We start from the raw sequence: 12,466 nt of genomic DNA, 5'->3' as shown, positions 1-12,466 counted from the left end.
CAAACAATTGGATCGCAACGAATCTTCTGTCCCACATTCTGTGCCACTCTTTGTCCCACTTTTTATTATATTGCTATTTCTCATTCATAAACATCATGTTTTAATTCTTTTTTGCTTCCTTAAGATCCAATAACTATTAATTAAGTAAAAAATAAATATAATAGCTTCAAAAAAGCAATATATAATAGAAAATTAAAAAATACAGCAGAAAATTCATAAAAAATCCCATTTTTTATGCATTTTAATTTTTTGAGTTTGTTAAATTTTGTGTATTACTTAATTAATAGTTATTGGATCTTAAGGAAGCAAAAAAGAATTAAAACATATTATTTATGTAGAAGAAATAGCAATATAATAAAAAGTTGGACAGAAAGTGGTACGGGATAAAATATCTATTGCGCAATTGGATGACGTTTCTCCCAATAATAGCAACACAAAATCCAAGCCCACGATAATAACGAGATATACCGCGAGATGAAAGAACGTGTCTGCCAGGAAGCATCACTCTTTATAGTAGTAGGGCAGGTGGCAGCCATATCGGAGTGAGTATGTGTTGACTCATCAAAATCCACCCACTAACCAGCCACAGGGGGTTTTCCAATTTTCCAATCTTTCACCTTCATCATGGCCCCACCCTTCTTTAATTTTTCTAATTTCTGTATTTTTTTTATTTCTTGAATTTTTCATTTTGTTACAGTATTTTTTGAAGGAAGAGTCGTGGGTGTGGGACACAAAGGACTAGACCGTCACGTGGGGAGGGGAAGCCCTTAGCCAGTGGCTGTCTCTGGCCTGGTCCACTGGGGTAGGGGGTGAGGTGAAGAATGGCACGAGGGAAGAGCATACATCTAAGGGTTTTGTTTCTAGTCTAAGGACACCTGTATTAGAATGATCCATTTCTGTTTTATTATAGCCAAATCCATGTTAAATATTTTCCTTTTCTGCCACTTTTTCTAACTTATTCTATAAGTCCCATTGATACCCGTTAAGTCCTGTTGATACCCGTTACATACACACCTTCAATTATTGATTTGTATCTTATCTTTCCTTGTTGGAGTGGAAGTCTTCGTTGCCCATCAATCCATCGTATCATAGGGGACCAAAGATTCCATGGCGATAACCTCAATTGAATTGACATTGGAATCTTTCATTTTTCAGTTGAAAAAATAATGATGCTCATAAATTTTTTTTTTTCAACAAACGGAATTAGTAAATGATGATGCTCATAAATGAAAGTGACAAATCATTCTTTTTCTAGTGATTGAATTATTGGATTTGTGCTCAAAAGATTATCAAATGGTCGAGTGAAACACTTGGTAACTGATCAACAAGCTTATACTTTATATGTAGAAAAGACCAAACTTCTCCAAAAGCAAAAAGAAAAACAAATAGGCTATAGACTATTGTCCTTTTCAAGCTACAATTAATTGTCTGTAATTATTGCCACTCATTACAATCCCACAATGGAGTGTTGCCTATATATATATATATATATATATATATATATGGATGTTGCTGCGGTACGTTTAGTAATCAGAGAAGAGGTATGGAAAGTAAAACATATGGTAAACAAGGCGGCACGTTGCAACCTGACATGCACGGATCAATAAGAGAATATTTCTACAAAAGCAAGTGGTGAGTCTGGTGACCTATAACCGGGGTTTGGAAATGTTGCGTACTGCAGAAGCTAAAAATGTGTTGGGATGTCACGAAATTAATATAAATATAAAGGGGCTAAGAATAAAACATTTGTGAGGAAGCGTAAGCAGTACTAATTACTAAACAAAGCCATCGTGGGACCACTGATTATGGGCATTACATCAACAAACTACTATCTATTTATGGGCATTTTATTCTGAATCATTGCATTTATGTAAAATACATAAATATTTTGGATAGCACGGATATTCACACTAGTTGTCCTTGTACTGAGTTTTATGGGCATTTTACTCTGAATCATTACATTTTGGATACTACTTTGATTAGAATTTAGTTTAAAGACATTCACTGGAATTTGGACGTATCCAGAGAGCACCGATCGATGTATGTTCAAGCGTAAATTGAAATAAATATGCAACTTAAAATTTTTAAAAATAAATTACTACTGCATATCCGAAATTTACTTTTTGGAGAGTAGGTTTAGTTCATACTATTTTTTATAGTATTTTAAAATATATAAGTACAAAAAATTTTAAATTATACCTATAATCATGTATTATACGAGTATATTATGAGTACTTACTAACTAAGGTACTAAACTTTAATCATTAATAAAACATCTTATCGTTATTTCAAATAAACTTTTTAATACTAGTTTGAGATAAGTTTTAAAGTAAAATAGTGCATGCGTCCCATAAATCAATAAATCTTGATTATTAATCAAATTTGCCATGTTATCAGTAATAATTACTATTTATGTATAAAAACTTACTATTACTTGAATTAAACTTACTAAGGTATATTATGAGTGCTTACTAACTAAGGTACTAAGTTTTAATCATTAAAAAAAACATCTAAGTTTTAATCATTAATAAAAACATCTTATCATTATTTCAAATAAACTTCCTAATACTACTTTGAGATAAGGTTTTAATGTAAAAATTGTACATTCATTCCAAAAAATGGTAAATTTTGATCCTTAATCATTTTTATTGCCATATTATTAGTAAGAATTACTATTTATGTATAAAAACTTACTGTTATTTGAACTAAACTTACTCTTTTAAAAGTAAGTTTGGGATATCAAGTAGTAATCTATTTATTTAAAAATTAAGTTTAATATTTATTCCAATTTACCTTTGAGGTATAAAAGTTACTAATCTATTACACTTAACTTACTGTTTTAGATAGGAAACTTACTTCCATAATTTTAGGAGTTATTTTATTTAGGTGAATAGGTCCAACAATAAATCAAATGATCGTTAAAAGTGCAACAACATGTTATATCAGGTAAAAACTATTTCGCTATCATAACTATCGTTTAGTATCTATATCTATATGTATTGCTGAGGAGGGTTTTGGATAAGGAGCTTCCAAAATTATCAAAAGTCTGAGTGCTATTTTAATAGAATTTTACATTTTTATAATTAAAAAATATTTATCTCTTAACTAATCATGTAACCGGCCCTACAAATCCTATAATCATGCTTATATTTTTTCCACATTTCCCTCATGTTTTTTCCACTACCCCATAAAATTCAAACTGCTAAACTTTAACTAACGGATAATAACCACCCCTGTAAAATGATATCTGCAAATTCCAATTCACATCTCACATTTATTACTGACACTTATCATATCACTTAGAGTAATAACTAACCGTTAATTTAAGAAATTCGCAACTACGAAAGTCAAATATCCAAAATTTAGGAGCCTGCTTAAATTACAATTTTCACAATTCAACGTATCTTATTGTCATAATATATTTTACTCTCACAATCATTCACAAATTATAAAGGCATTAAAAATAAATAATTTTTTTAATAAAAATTAATTCAAAGGTAGTTAATTCACACACACACACACATATACATATATATATATATATATATTCTCATAATGTATATATATATAAGATTATCAAATCGAATGCATAATATTGGTAAGTATTTCATTTTAAAATAAAAAAAACATGCAATTACATTTATTTCTATCTATATATCATTCATTTTCTAATATAAATTATTATTATTATTTTAAGATCCATCTTTTGCAAAAACACAATTCTTGAATGATTTACAGTTTTTTTCATACTTTGAACTATTGTTAGATAAATCTTAAATTTTAATTATGTTGGTATAATTTTTTTAACTTTTTTCAAATTAAAATGGTATAATCTTTTGATTTATTTTAATAATGTAAGCACCGTGCTACGATATTCACACTAGCTGTCCTTGTATGACCGAGCCTGAGAGTTTGAGCATGTTTTGGTTGAATGTTATAATTCAAAATTTGGGGTTTGGAGGGAATAGCTTATATCCATTGTAATCAAAACTCAAACAAATGTGGGGATAAACCTGATTGTCACAACAAACTATACAAATGTGGGGATAAATCTTAGTTAGTAAGTACTCATAATATACCTGTATAATAAATGATTATAGGTATAATTTAATATTTTTTGTATTTATATATTTTAAAATACTATGAAAAGTAACCTTGTAAAATATATAATAAAATTTTGTCTTATCATAAGTTTGTATTCATTTTCAATTTTTGAAAAGTTTGAAAGTTTGGATAACAATAACAACAAATCTTCCTAGTTACACGTAGAATATCACTTGTTTCTATATCACAATTTTTATAATTTAACACCTATGAATATAATAAAATAAAATTATTATTTTATAATATGATAAAATTTTATTATTTTCTAAGGTTATGTGAAAGGTCAAAATATTTTTCACAGAATATTTTAAAATATATAAGTACAAAAGAATATTAAATTATACATATAATCATGCATTATACAAGTATGTTACGAGTACTTACTAACTAATGTACTAAGTTTTAATCATTTATAAAATATTTTATTGTTATTTCAAATAAGCTTTCTAGTATTAATTTGGTATAAGCCATAAAGGATTGAGTGATTTGAGTCAGTTGCTTCTGTGTTAATTTTGACTGTAGTTAACGAATTCAATGATTTAGTCCGTCTACCTTAGGTTAGTGGGAAAATGGGTCACAGTTGGCTGGAATAAAATTGTAATAAACCCGTTTTCCAATAAAAAATCAATTCTTTATCGCTTTCCTCCATTATAAGAACAAAGTACCCCTTTTCCTAAAAAAAATTTATTTATCGGATAAAATAAAAATAAACCCGTTTTTCAATAAAATTCTAACTCTTTATGCCTTTCCTCTATTATAAGAATTGTGCACCCATTTTGCCATAAATAAATTTATTTATCAAATAAAAAAATTTATTTATCGAAAAAATAAAAATAAGCCCGTTTCTCAATAAAACATCAGCTCTTTATGGCTTTCTTCCCTTATAAGAAAAGAGTATTCATTTTGCCATAAACAAATTTGTTTATCAAATAAAATAAAAATAAACTCTTTTTTCAATAAAAAACTAGTTCTTTATGACTTTCCTCCATTATAAGAATATAGTACCCATTTTTCTAAAAAAATATTATTTATCGAATAAAATAAAAATGAACCTATTTTTTCAATAAAACACCAACTCTTTATAGTTTTCCTCTATTATAAGAACAAAGTACCCATTTTTTCATAAATAAATTTATTTATTGGTTGAAAAAATAAATATATTTTTCAATAAAACACCAATTCTTTATAGTTTTCTTTCGTTCACTACAACAAAAAAGGGTATTAGCGACAACAACTTTAGCAAGAAGTAGAAAGGTTGACGCTATTAAGAGGCTTATAGCAAGGAAAAGGACAATACTTCACCAAAAATTGGAGCCATCATATACTCTGCGAGGGCAAGGACTTTTTTTCGGTTAAAATTCTTACCAAACAGGGGCGGAGCCAGAAAAAATTCTTAGTGGGGGCAAAGTAACACTAAAATCTTTTACCTACTCTTTTTCTAGTTTTTTAAGCAAAAAAAAAATCACCAACAAGTACAAATGATGCATATATTCCATGAAAAACATAAAAAGACAAATTCAAAATTATTAATGTAATAATAATTTTATTTCAAAAACAAATTAAACTATTTACAATTGCTCACTTTGAGTTTTATATTTTGATAACTAATTTGGTTGTGGAAGTAAGAATGACTCTCGGTTGTGGAGGAAAATGGGGGACCAGTGGAGGGAAGGGAAATTGGGAAATGAGGATAAAGGAAGTGAATGATATGATTGGATGAATTGATCAAGAGAAAGAGTAGCTAGCTGCTTGGTTGTGGAAGGTAGTGGCTCTCGGTTGTGAGGGGAAAATGAGGGACCAGAGGAGGGAAGGGAAATTGGGAAGTAGGGTCCAAAGAAAGTGAATGATATGATTGGTACTTGCTAGTTAAAATAAAAAGGTTTTTTTTAGCTTATTTTAAATGGAATTTATGCCCCACGTATTTTTTTAGAATTTTAATTTATGAACTAATTTAAAAAATCACGTAATTCTTTCACATCCTTTCTAAAAAAACTCTGGAGACACACTTAAAATTATATTAAAATTGTACAAGTACTATAGGAATTTAAAGGGGGCCCCACTGCCCCCACCTTAAATCCACCCCTGTAATGCCAAAAGAAGTGCGGGAAATCTTCCCTCCAAATACTGATTTTTGCCAAAAGAAGTGCGGGAAAGCTTCCCTCCAACTCTACTGAATAATATAAGTACAGTCCAAGCCTCCAAATTTGTCTGAAACCCGTTGCTGATTTTTCCTCCTCTCAAAACTTCTCCAACCACCAAACTTTACTGTCCTTTTTCCCCCTCTTGATTCTTCCATCTCCAACGGAATCAAGCTTCATAATAAGAGGGGCTTTGTCTTAAAATCATACATTTTTTTGATTAGCTATTTAGCACAGTTTTTTCAGATTCTGGTAAGTTTTTTCTCTGCAACTATCCTTTGCTGAATTCTACTGCTGAAGTTATCTTTGATGCAAGCTTCTTTTGTGGGGTTGAAGGTTTCTGTGAATTTGATTGTTTTAAGCTTGATTTTAAGTTTCAAATAAAAACCATTTTACAGAATTTAATGGGTTTTACACGTTTAATTGAGCGCAAGGTAAATTTTTGGGCTAAAAGTAATGGAGTTCCTTTGTTTTGATGGTTTAGGAAGGGAAAAGGTTCAGACTTTGGAGATAAAATGGCGACGGGAGCAGTTCCGGCTTCTTTTACAGGTCTAAAGAGCAGGGAAAATGGATTGGGTTTTGCAAAAAGCATGGAGTTTGTTAGAGTTTCCAACACTCAAAGGGTTAAATTTCGTCGAACCAAGGTTTCCGTAATAAAAAATTCAAATCCTGGACAGGAAATTGTTGAGCTTCAGCCTGCATCTGAAGGGAGTCCACTATTAGGTATAATTTTTCAAAATGGACTATGCTAAGATGGAGTTTTGTGAAAATTTATATTCGCAGTTTACTTGCTTAATTAATTTAGATGTCTTGATTCGTAACAAATTTTATCAAAACAGATTGTATTACATGGTGATTTATGTGATGAGGCTTGAGACTGGAAGACCTTATACTTACGTATAGTTTGATCTTAAAAGTGAATGAGTAGTTCTTTTTACAAAAAAAAAAAACTTCTGTATGCTGACTGTTGCTACATTCCTCTGGATTTATCATCATCATATGAAGTGGAACCTCGTCATTTTCTATTCATTTCATATTTTCTCTAACCCAATATGATGTCCCTAACATCAATGCTAGAATGATTCTTTTTGTCACTGCTATTTTTGTGGCAGATGCTACTACAGATTTGCCGTCCGATTCTGCAAGCAAATTACCAGTGCTGCAGATGGGTACATCACTGGCTGTTTCCTTCGCTATATGCAAGGCTTCCACTTCTCTTACCAGATTTTTTGGAATTCAAAATTGTGATCTTCCTGTAATCACCACAATTGTTGTGATTTTAGCAACTTCTTTCCCTGGTTATTTTCGCCCCATCGCACCTACTGCTGATGCTATTGCTGTGGCCTTAATGCAGGTAAACATAAAGCTACTCTAAGTAGTCTCCTTTTTCTTGCATACCTCTTTGGATTATTGCTTGAAACATTAACCAACCTATGAATGTCAATACTCCATTGAGAAATGCTTTTGGTTCTCTGGAAGGAGATGTAACTTCTAATATGAGCAACAAGTGTTCTTGAGCTCCACAATATTGAAAGAAGGGGAAACATGTAGTCCTGCAAGTGTTTTTTTCATCTTGCCTTTGAATGACATATTATTTGCAAAGTCATTACTTTTTATTCAGACACGTTCTTCCTCGGTCACTTGATCCAACTTCCAATGTACTTTATCCAGGGCTCAGTTTAAGGCCATTAAATGTGAAAACTCAAAAGCCCCATCCAAGTCATAAGCTCAATGAATTGCTTCATTTTGTGAGTAGGGTCAGATTTATTTAGTTCCATGTTGTGGATAATTAATCCGCTGCGTAGTTGTTCAATCAATGACTCCTTTTTCTTTCTTTTAATTTTAATTTTTTCCCAATTGGGGTTAAACTGTGAACAGGTATTTTTTGCTGTTGTGGGCGCTGGAGGGAGCATATGGAATGTCATCAATACTGCTCCAAGCATTTTTATGTTTGCATTTGTTCAAGTAACCGTCCATCTCATATTGATACTCGGACTAGGAAAACTATTTTGCGTCGATCTAAAGCTGTTGCTTCTGGCATCAAATGCTAATATTGGAGGTCCTACAACAGCATGTGGTATGGCCAAGGCCAAAGCATGGGACACTCTGGTTGTTCCCGGGATTCTAGCAGGAATATTTGGGGTATCCATTGCAACATTTTTAGGAATTGGGTTTGGAATTCTAGTTCTTAAACACTTGTAACTTGTTTGCTCATGGCCAAGGCCAAACAAAGAATGGGACTCTTTGGTTGTTCCTCGAATTCTAGCGGGGATATCCATTGCAACATTTTTAGGACTTGCGTTTGGAATTCTACTTGAAACACTTGTTTTCTCTGCGGCCTTTATATTAATTGTTTTCTATGGTACCTAAGAGCATCCCTATGTTACTCTGTAGTTTCAAATGTGATGACAAAAAGCTTCCGCTCTTGTAAGTTGCGCATTAAAATCAGATGCTGCACCATATCCAAGTCTTACCACAGGGATAGTCGACTTGCATTTTTTTGGCAGCTTCACTGCAGATTGTACACTAAGGTATGCATTATTGTACGCTAAAGGCAGCCGCCCCTAGAAACTTCCACAGGCTTAATATATATATATAAAAAAAATCAAACATTCATATCCTACCTCCCATTACAATCTCGAGAGAGAGAGAGAGAGAGAGAGAGAGTTGGTGGGCCATGACAAGCAAAAAATACCAAGGCCCTAGCGCATTAATCAAACAAGGAGAGCCGAGCACTTCAACCCATCAGCGAAATCAGATTTTTCAAATTTCCTCCGCGAAAGAGAGGAAAAAAGAAGGAGGGGGGGGGAAGGAAAAAACGCATTCAAAGGAATTGAATTTCTAACTAGCAGCCTTCACCCAAAGAGGAACAAGGCAGTTCGCGACACGCCATGTTCATTCTCTTCCCGGTGATGGCAAATACACCAGCTTGGAGAATGAGTTTATTTTTATTTTATCCGATAAACAAATTTCTTTTTGCCGTCAAAATGGGTACTCTGTTCTTATAATGGAGGAAAGTCATAAAGAGCTGGTGTTTTATTGAAAAAACGGGTTTATTTTTATTTTATCTGATAAATAAATTTGTTTATGAAAAAATGGGTACTCTGTTCTTATAATATAGGAAAGTCATAAAGAGCTGATTTTTTTATTATAAAATGGATTTATTTTCATAAAGTATCACTTTCCCATAAAAGACCAGCTCTTTATGATTTTCCTCCATTATTAGAACAGGGTACCCATTTTTTTATAGCTAAATTTAAAAAACGCATTCAAAGGAATTGAATTTCTAACTAGCAGCCTTCACCCAAAGAGGAACAAGGCAGTTCGCGACACGCCATGTTCATTCTCTTCCCGGTGATGGCAAATACACCAGCTTGGAGAATGAGTTTATTTTTATTTTATCCGATAAACAAATTTCTTTTTGCCGTCAAAATGGGTACTCTGTTCTTATAATGGAGGAAAGTCATAAAGAGCTGGTGTTTTATTGAAAAAACGGGTTTATTTTTATTTTATCTGATAAATAAATTTGTTTATGAAAAAATGGGTACTCTGTTCTTATAATATAGGAAAGTCATAAAGAGCTGATTTTTTTATTATAAAATGGATTTATTTTCATAAAGTATCACTTTCCCATAAAAGACCAGCTCTTTATGATTTTCCTCCATTATTAGAACAGGGTACCCATTTTTTTATAGCTAAATTTATTTATCGAATAAAATAAAAATAAATTTATTTTCTAATAAAAGACCAACTCTTTATGATTTTCCTCCATTATAAGAACAGAGTATCCATTTTCTCATAAATAAATTTATTTATCAGATAAAATAAAAATAAACCCATTTTTTCAATAAAACACCAGTTCTTTATGACTTTTCTCCATTATAAGAACAGAGTACCCATTTTGAAGGCAAAAAGAAATTTGTTTATCGGATAAAATAAAAATAAACTCATTTTTCAATAAAACATCAACTCTTTATGACTTTTCTGCATTATAAGAAAAGAGTGCCCATTTTGTCATAAACAAGTAACTTCTTTAATTAGAAACCATCGACCCCTTACCAAAGACGATCATATGCAGCAAGATGATTTTTTTGCAAGAAAGTTGCTAAAAGCAGCTTTGTGACTGTAGTTGCTACTTTTTTTTCAACCATTTTTTTAGCAAGAGGTATCATTAATGTCAATATTGAGATATAGCAAAAATTTCTATGAAATAAATTTTAAGGAAGCATAAGGAAGCCTACGAATAAAACACCGAAAAAAAAGCATAAGCAGTACTATCTATTTACGGGCATTACATCAACAAAATACTATCTATTTATGGACATTTTACTCTGAATCATTACATTTATGTAAAATACATAAATATGTGTAACTAAATTTGAAGAACTGTTACACTAATATTTTTACGAAAGGAAAATTGGTTGTCCTGTATTTAACATAAACTGATTTTTATGAAAGTAAAAAATATATTGCCCATAACATACCTATTCTTTATAAATTTTTTTTTTTTGCATTACATCAACAAAACACTAGCTATTTACGGGTATTTTATTCTGAATCATTACATTTATATAAATACATAAATATTTGTAACTAAAATTGAAAAAGTGTTACACTAATATTTTTACGAAAGGGAAACTAGTAAATTTTATATTAAACAAATTTTAAATATGTGAAAGTAAAAAATTTTTGCCCATAAAATACCAGCTCTTTATGAGTTTTTTGCATTATATCAACAAAATACTAACTATTTATGGGTATTTTACTCTGAATTATTACATTTATATAAAATACATATATGTTTGTAACTAAAATTGAAAAAGTATTATACTTATACTTTTACGAAAGGAAAACTAGTAGATTTTGCATTTAACAAATTTTAAATATTTGAAAGTAAAAAAGATTGCGCCCATAATATACCAGCTCTTTATGGATTTTTTTGCATTACATCAACAAAATACTAGCTATTTATGGGCATTTTACTCTGAATCACTACATTTACGGTGTTTTATTTCTAGACCCATTATACATATGTTAATTCCGTGACACCCCAATACATTTTCAGCTTCTGCCATACACAACATTTCCAAACCGGCCCGTGCCTGTTATAGGTCACCATTTGTTTTTGTAAACATATTTCTTTCATCATCTGTACATGTCAGTTTCTTTGACATATTCTTTACCTTTCCACGTGCCTGCTTCTTTGCCATATAATTTACTTTCCACACCTGTATTTGAAATATGTGAATACACTACAGAATTTACCATATATATATATATATATTGATAAGAGAATCTGCAATCTGCTATTCGAGAGTGTACATTAGGTAAACTCCACTCTATATAATAGTTCGTCAATCACACGAAAAGATAAAACGTACTAAGCAAACCTATATGATGGACAGATGTCTCATGAGAGGTTCATAGAACAGTGTTGCCTGTATTTTGTTTCATGAGAAACTATAGGATGAGATCAAGAATACATTGTGGAAGTTTTAGCCATAGTTAATTAAGTTATCCCAATTGATTATAAGCTAAACAATTATATACATTGGTTGATAATTAAATTTTTGAATGTGTCGTCGTTTCTGTTTAAGTGCCTTTATGTGTCTACATTTACATACACAAAACATATATAATTCAACAATTTGTTCATCATAAACATTCATTTTAGTAGGTAATTTAATTCCAAAAAATAAAAAATAAGTACGTATTTACATATATATATATACACATCCTCATATTATATAAGATTGGGTTTTGGTCAAAGAATAGGTTGAATTTCAACCGCATAGGTGGGGGTTTTCTGGGAATGTAAAATATTGTGTATTAGTTTAAAAGCTTTAGGTACAAGTTAAGGAAGCATGTATTTGGGTATGTTTACTGAAATGGCCCCATTTAATACATTTAAAGTTGTCATTGATGAGCCATCTGGGTATTGATGGAATGTGTAATTAATGTGCAACCGTTTTTACATTTTGTACAACCCATATATGTTTGTGTGTTGGTGTAATTACCGGAATAACTCTTAACAACCAATAATTCCCCTTTTCAGCCGCAGATAACTATTTGAGATGTTGCTTTGTTTGAAACGTTTGAATGACAATCGGATTTATGAAATGTGCCAACGATTTCTCTATCATTTATAATCTGCATTTATGAGCCACAAACGTTGGTTAGTTTATCTCTTTCAGTTTCAGGAGTTAAGTTTTCTCTTTTTGCCT

The 12,466-nt window shown here is 31.0% G+C and overlaps 1 protein-coding gene across 1 annotated transcript; it reads left to right on the top strand.

Annotated features, from left to right (window-relative positions):
- Window positions 1-7,356: 7,356 nt before the first annotated feature.
- Window positions 7,357-8,507, top strand: LOC113690125 (uncharacterized). The gene is made up of 2 exons (XM_072050205.1): window positions 7,357-7,596; window positions 8,121-8,507. The coding sequence occupies exons 1-2, from the start codon at window positions 7,408-7,410 to the stop codon at window positions 8,442-8,444; spliced, it is 513 nt and encodes a 170-aa protein (XP_071906306.1). The 5' UTR covers window positions 7,357-7,407; the 3' UTR covers window positions 8,445-8,507.
- The last annotated feature ends 3,959 nt before the right edge of the window (window positions 8,508-12,466 follow it).

The sequence above is a fragment of the Coffea arabica genome, chromosome 5c, assembly GCF_036785885.1.
Source record: "Coffea arabica cultivar ET-39 chromosome 5c, Coffea Arabica ET-39 HiFi, whole genome shotgun sequence".
Taxonomy (NCBI): domain Eukaryota; kingdom Viridiplantae; phylum Streptophyta; class Magnoliopsida; order Gentianales; family Rubiaceae; genus Coffea; species Coffea arabica.
Note: the sequence above shows the minus strand (reverse complement) of the source record. Positions and strands in the feature narration are given on the sequence as shown.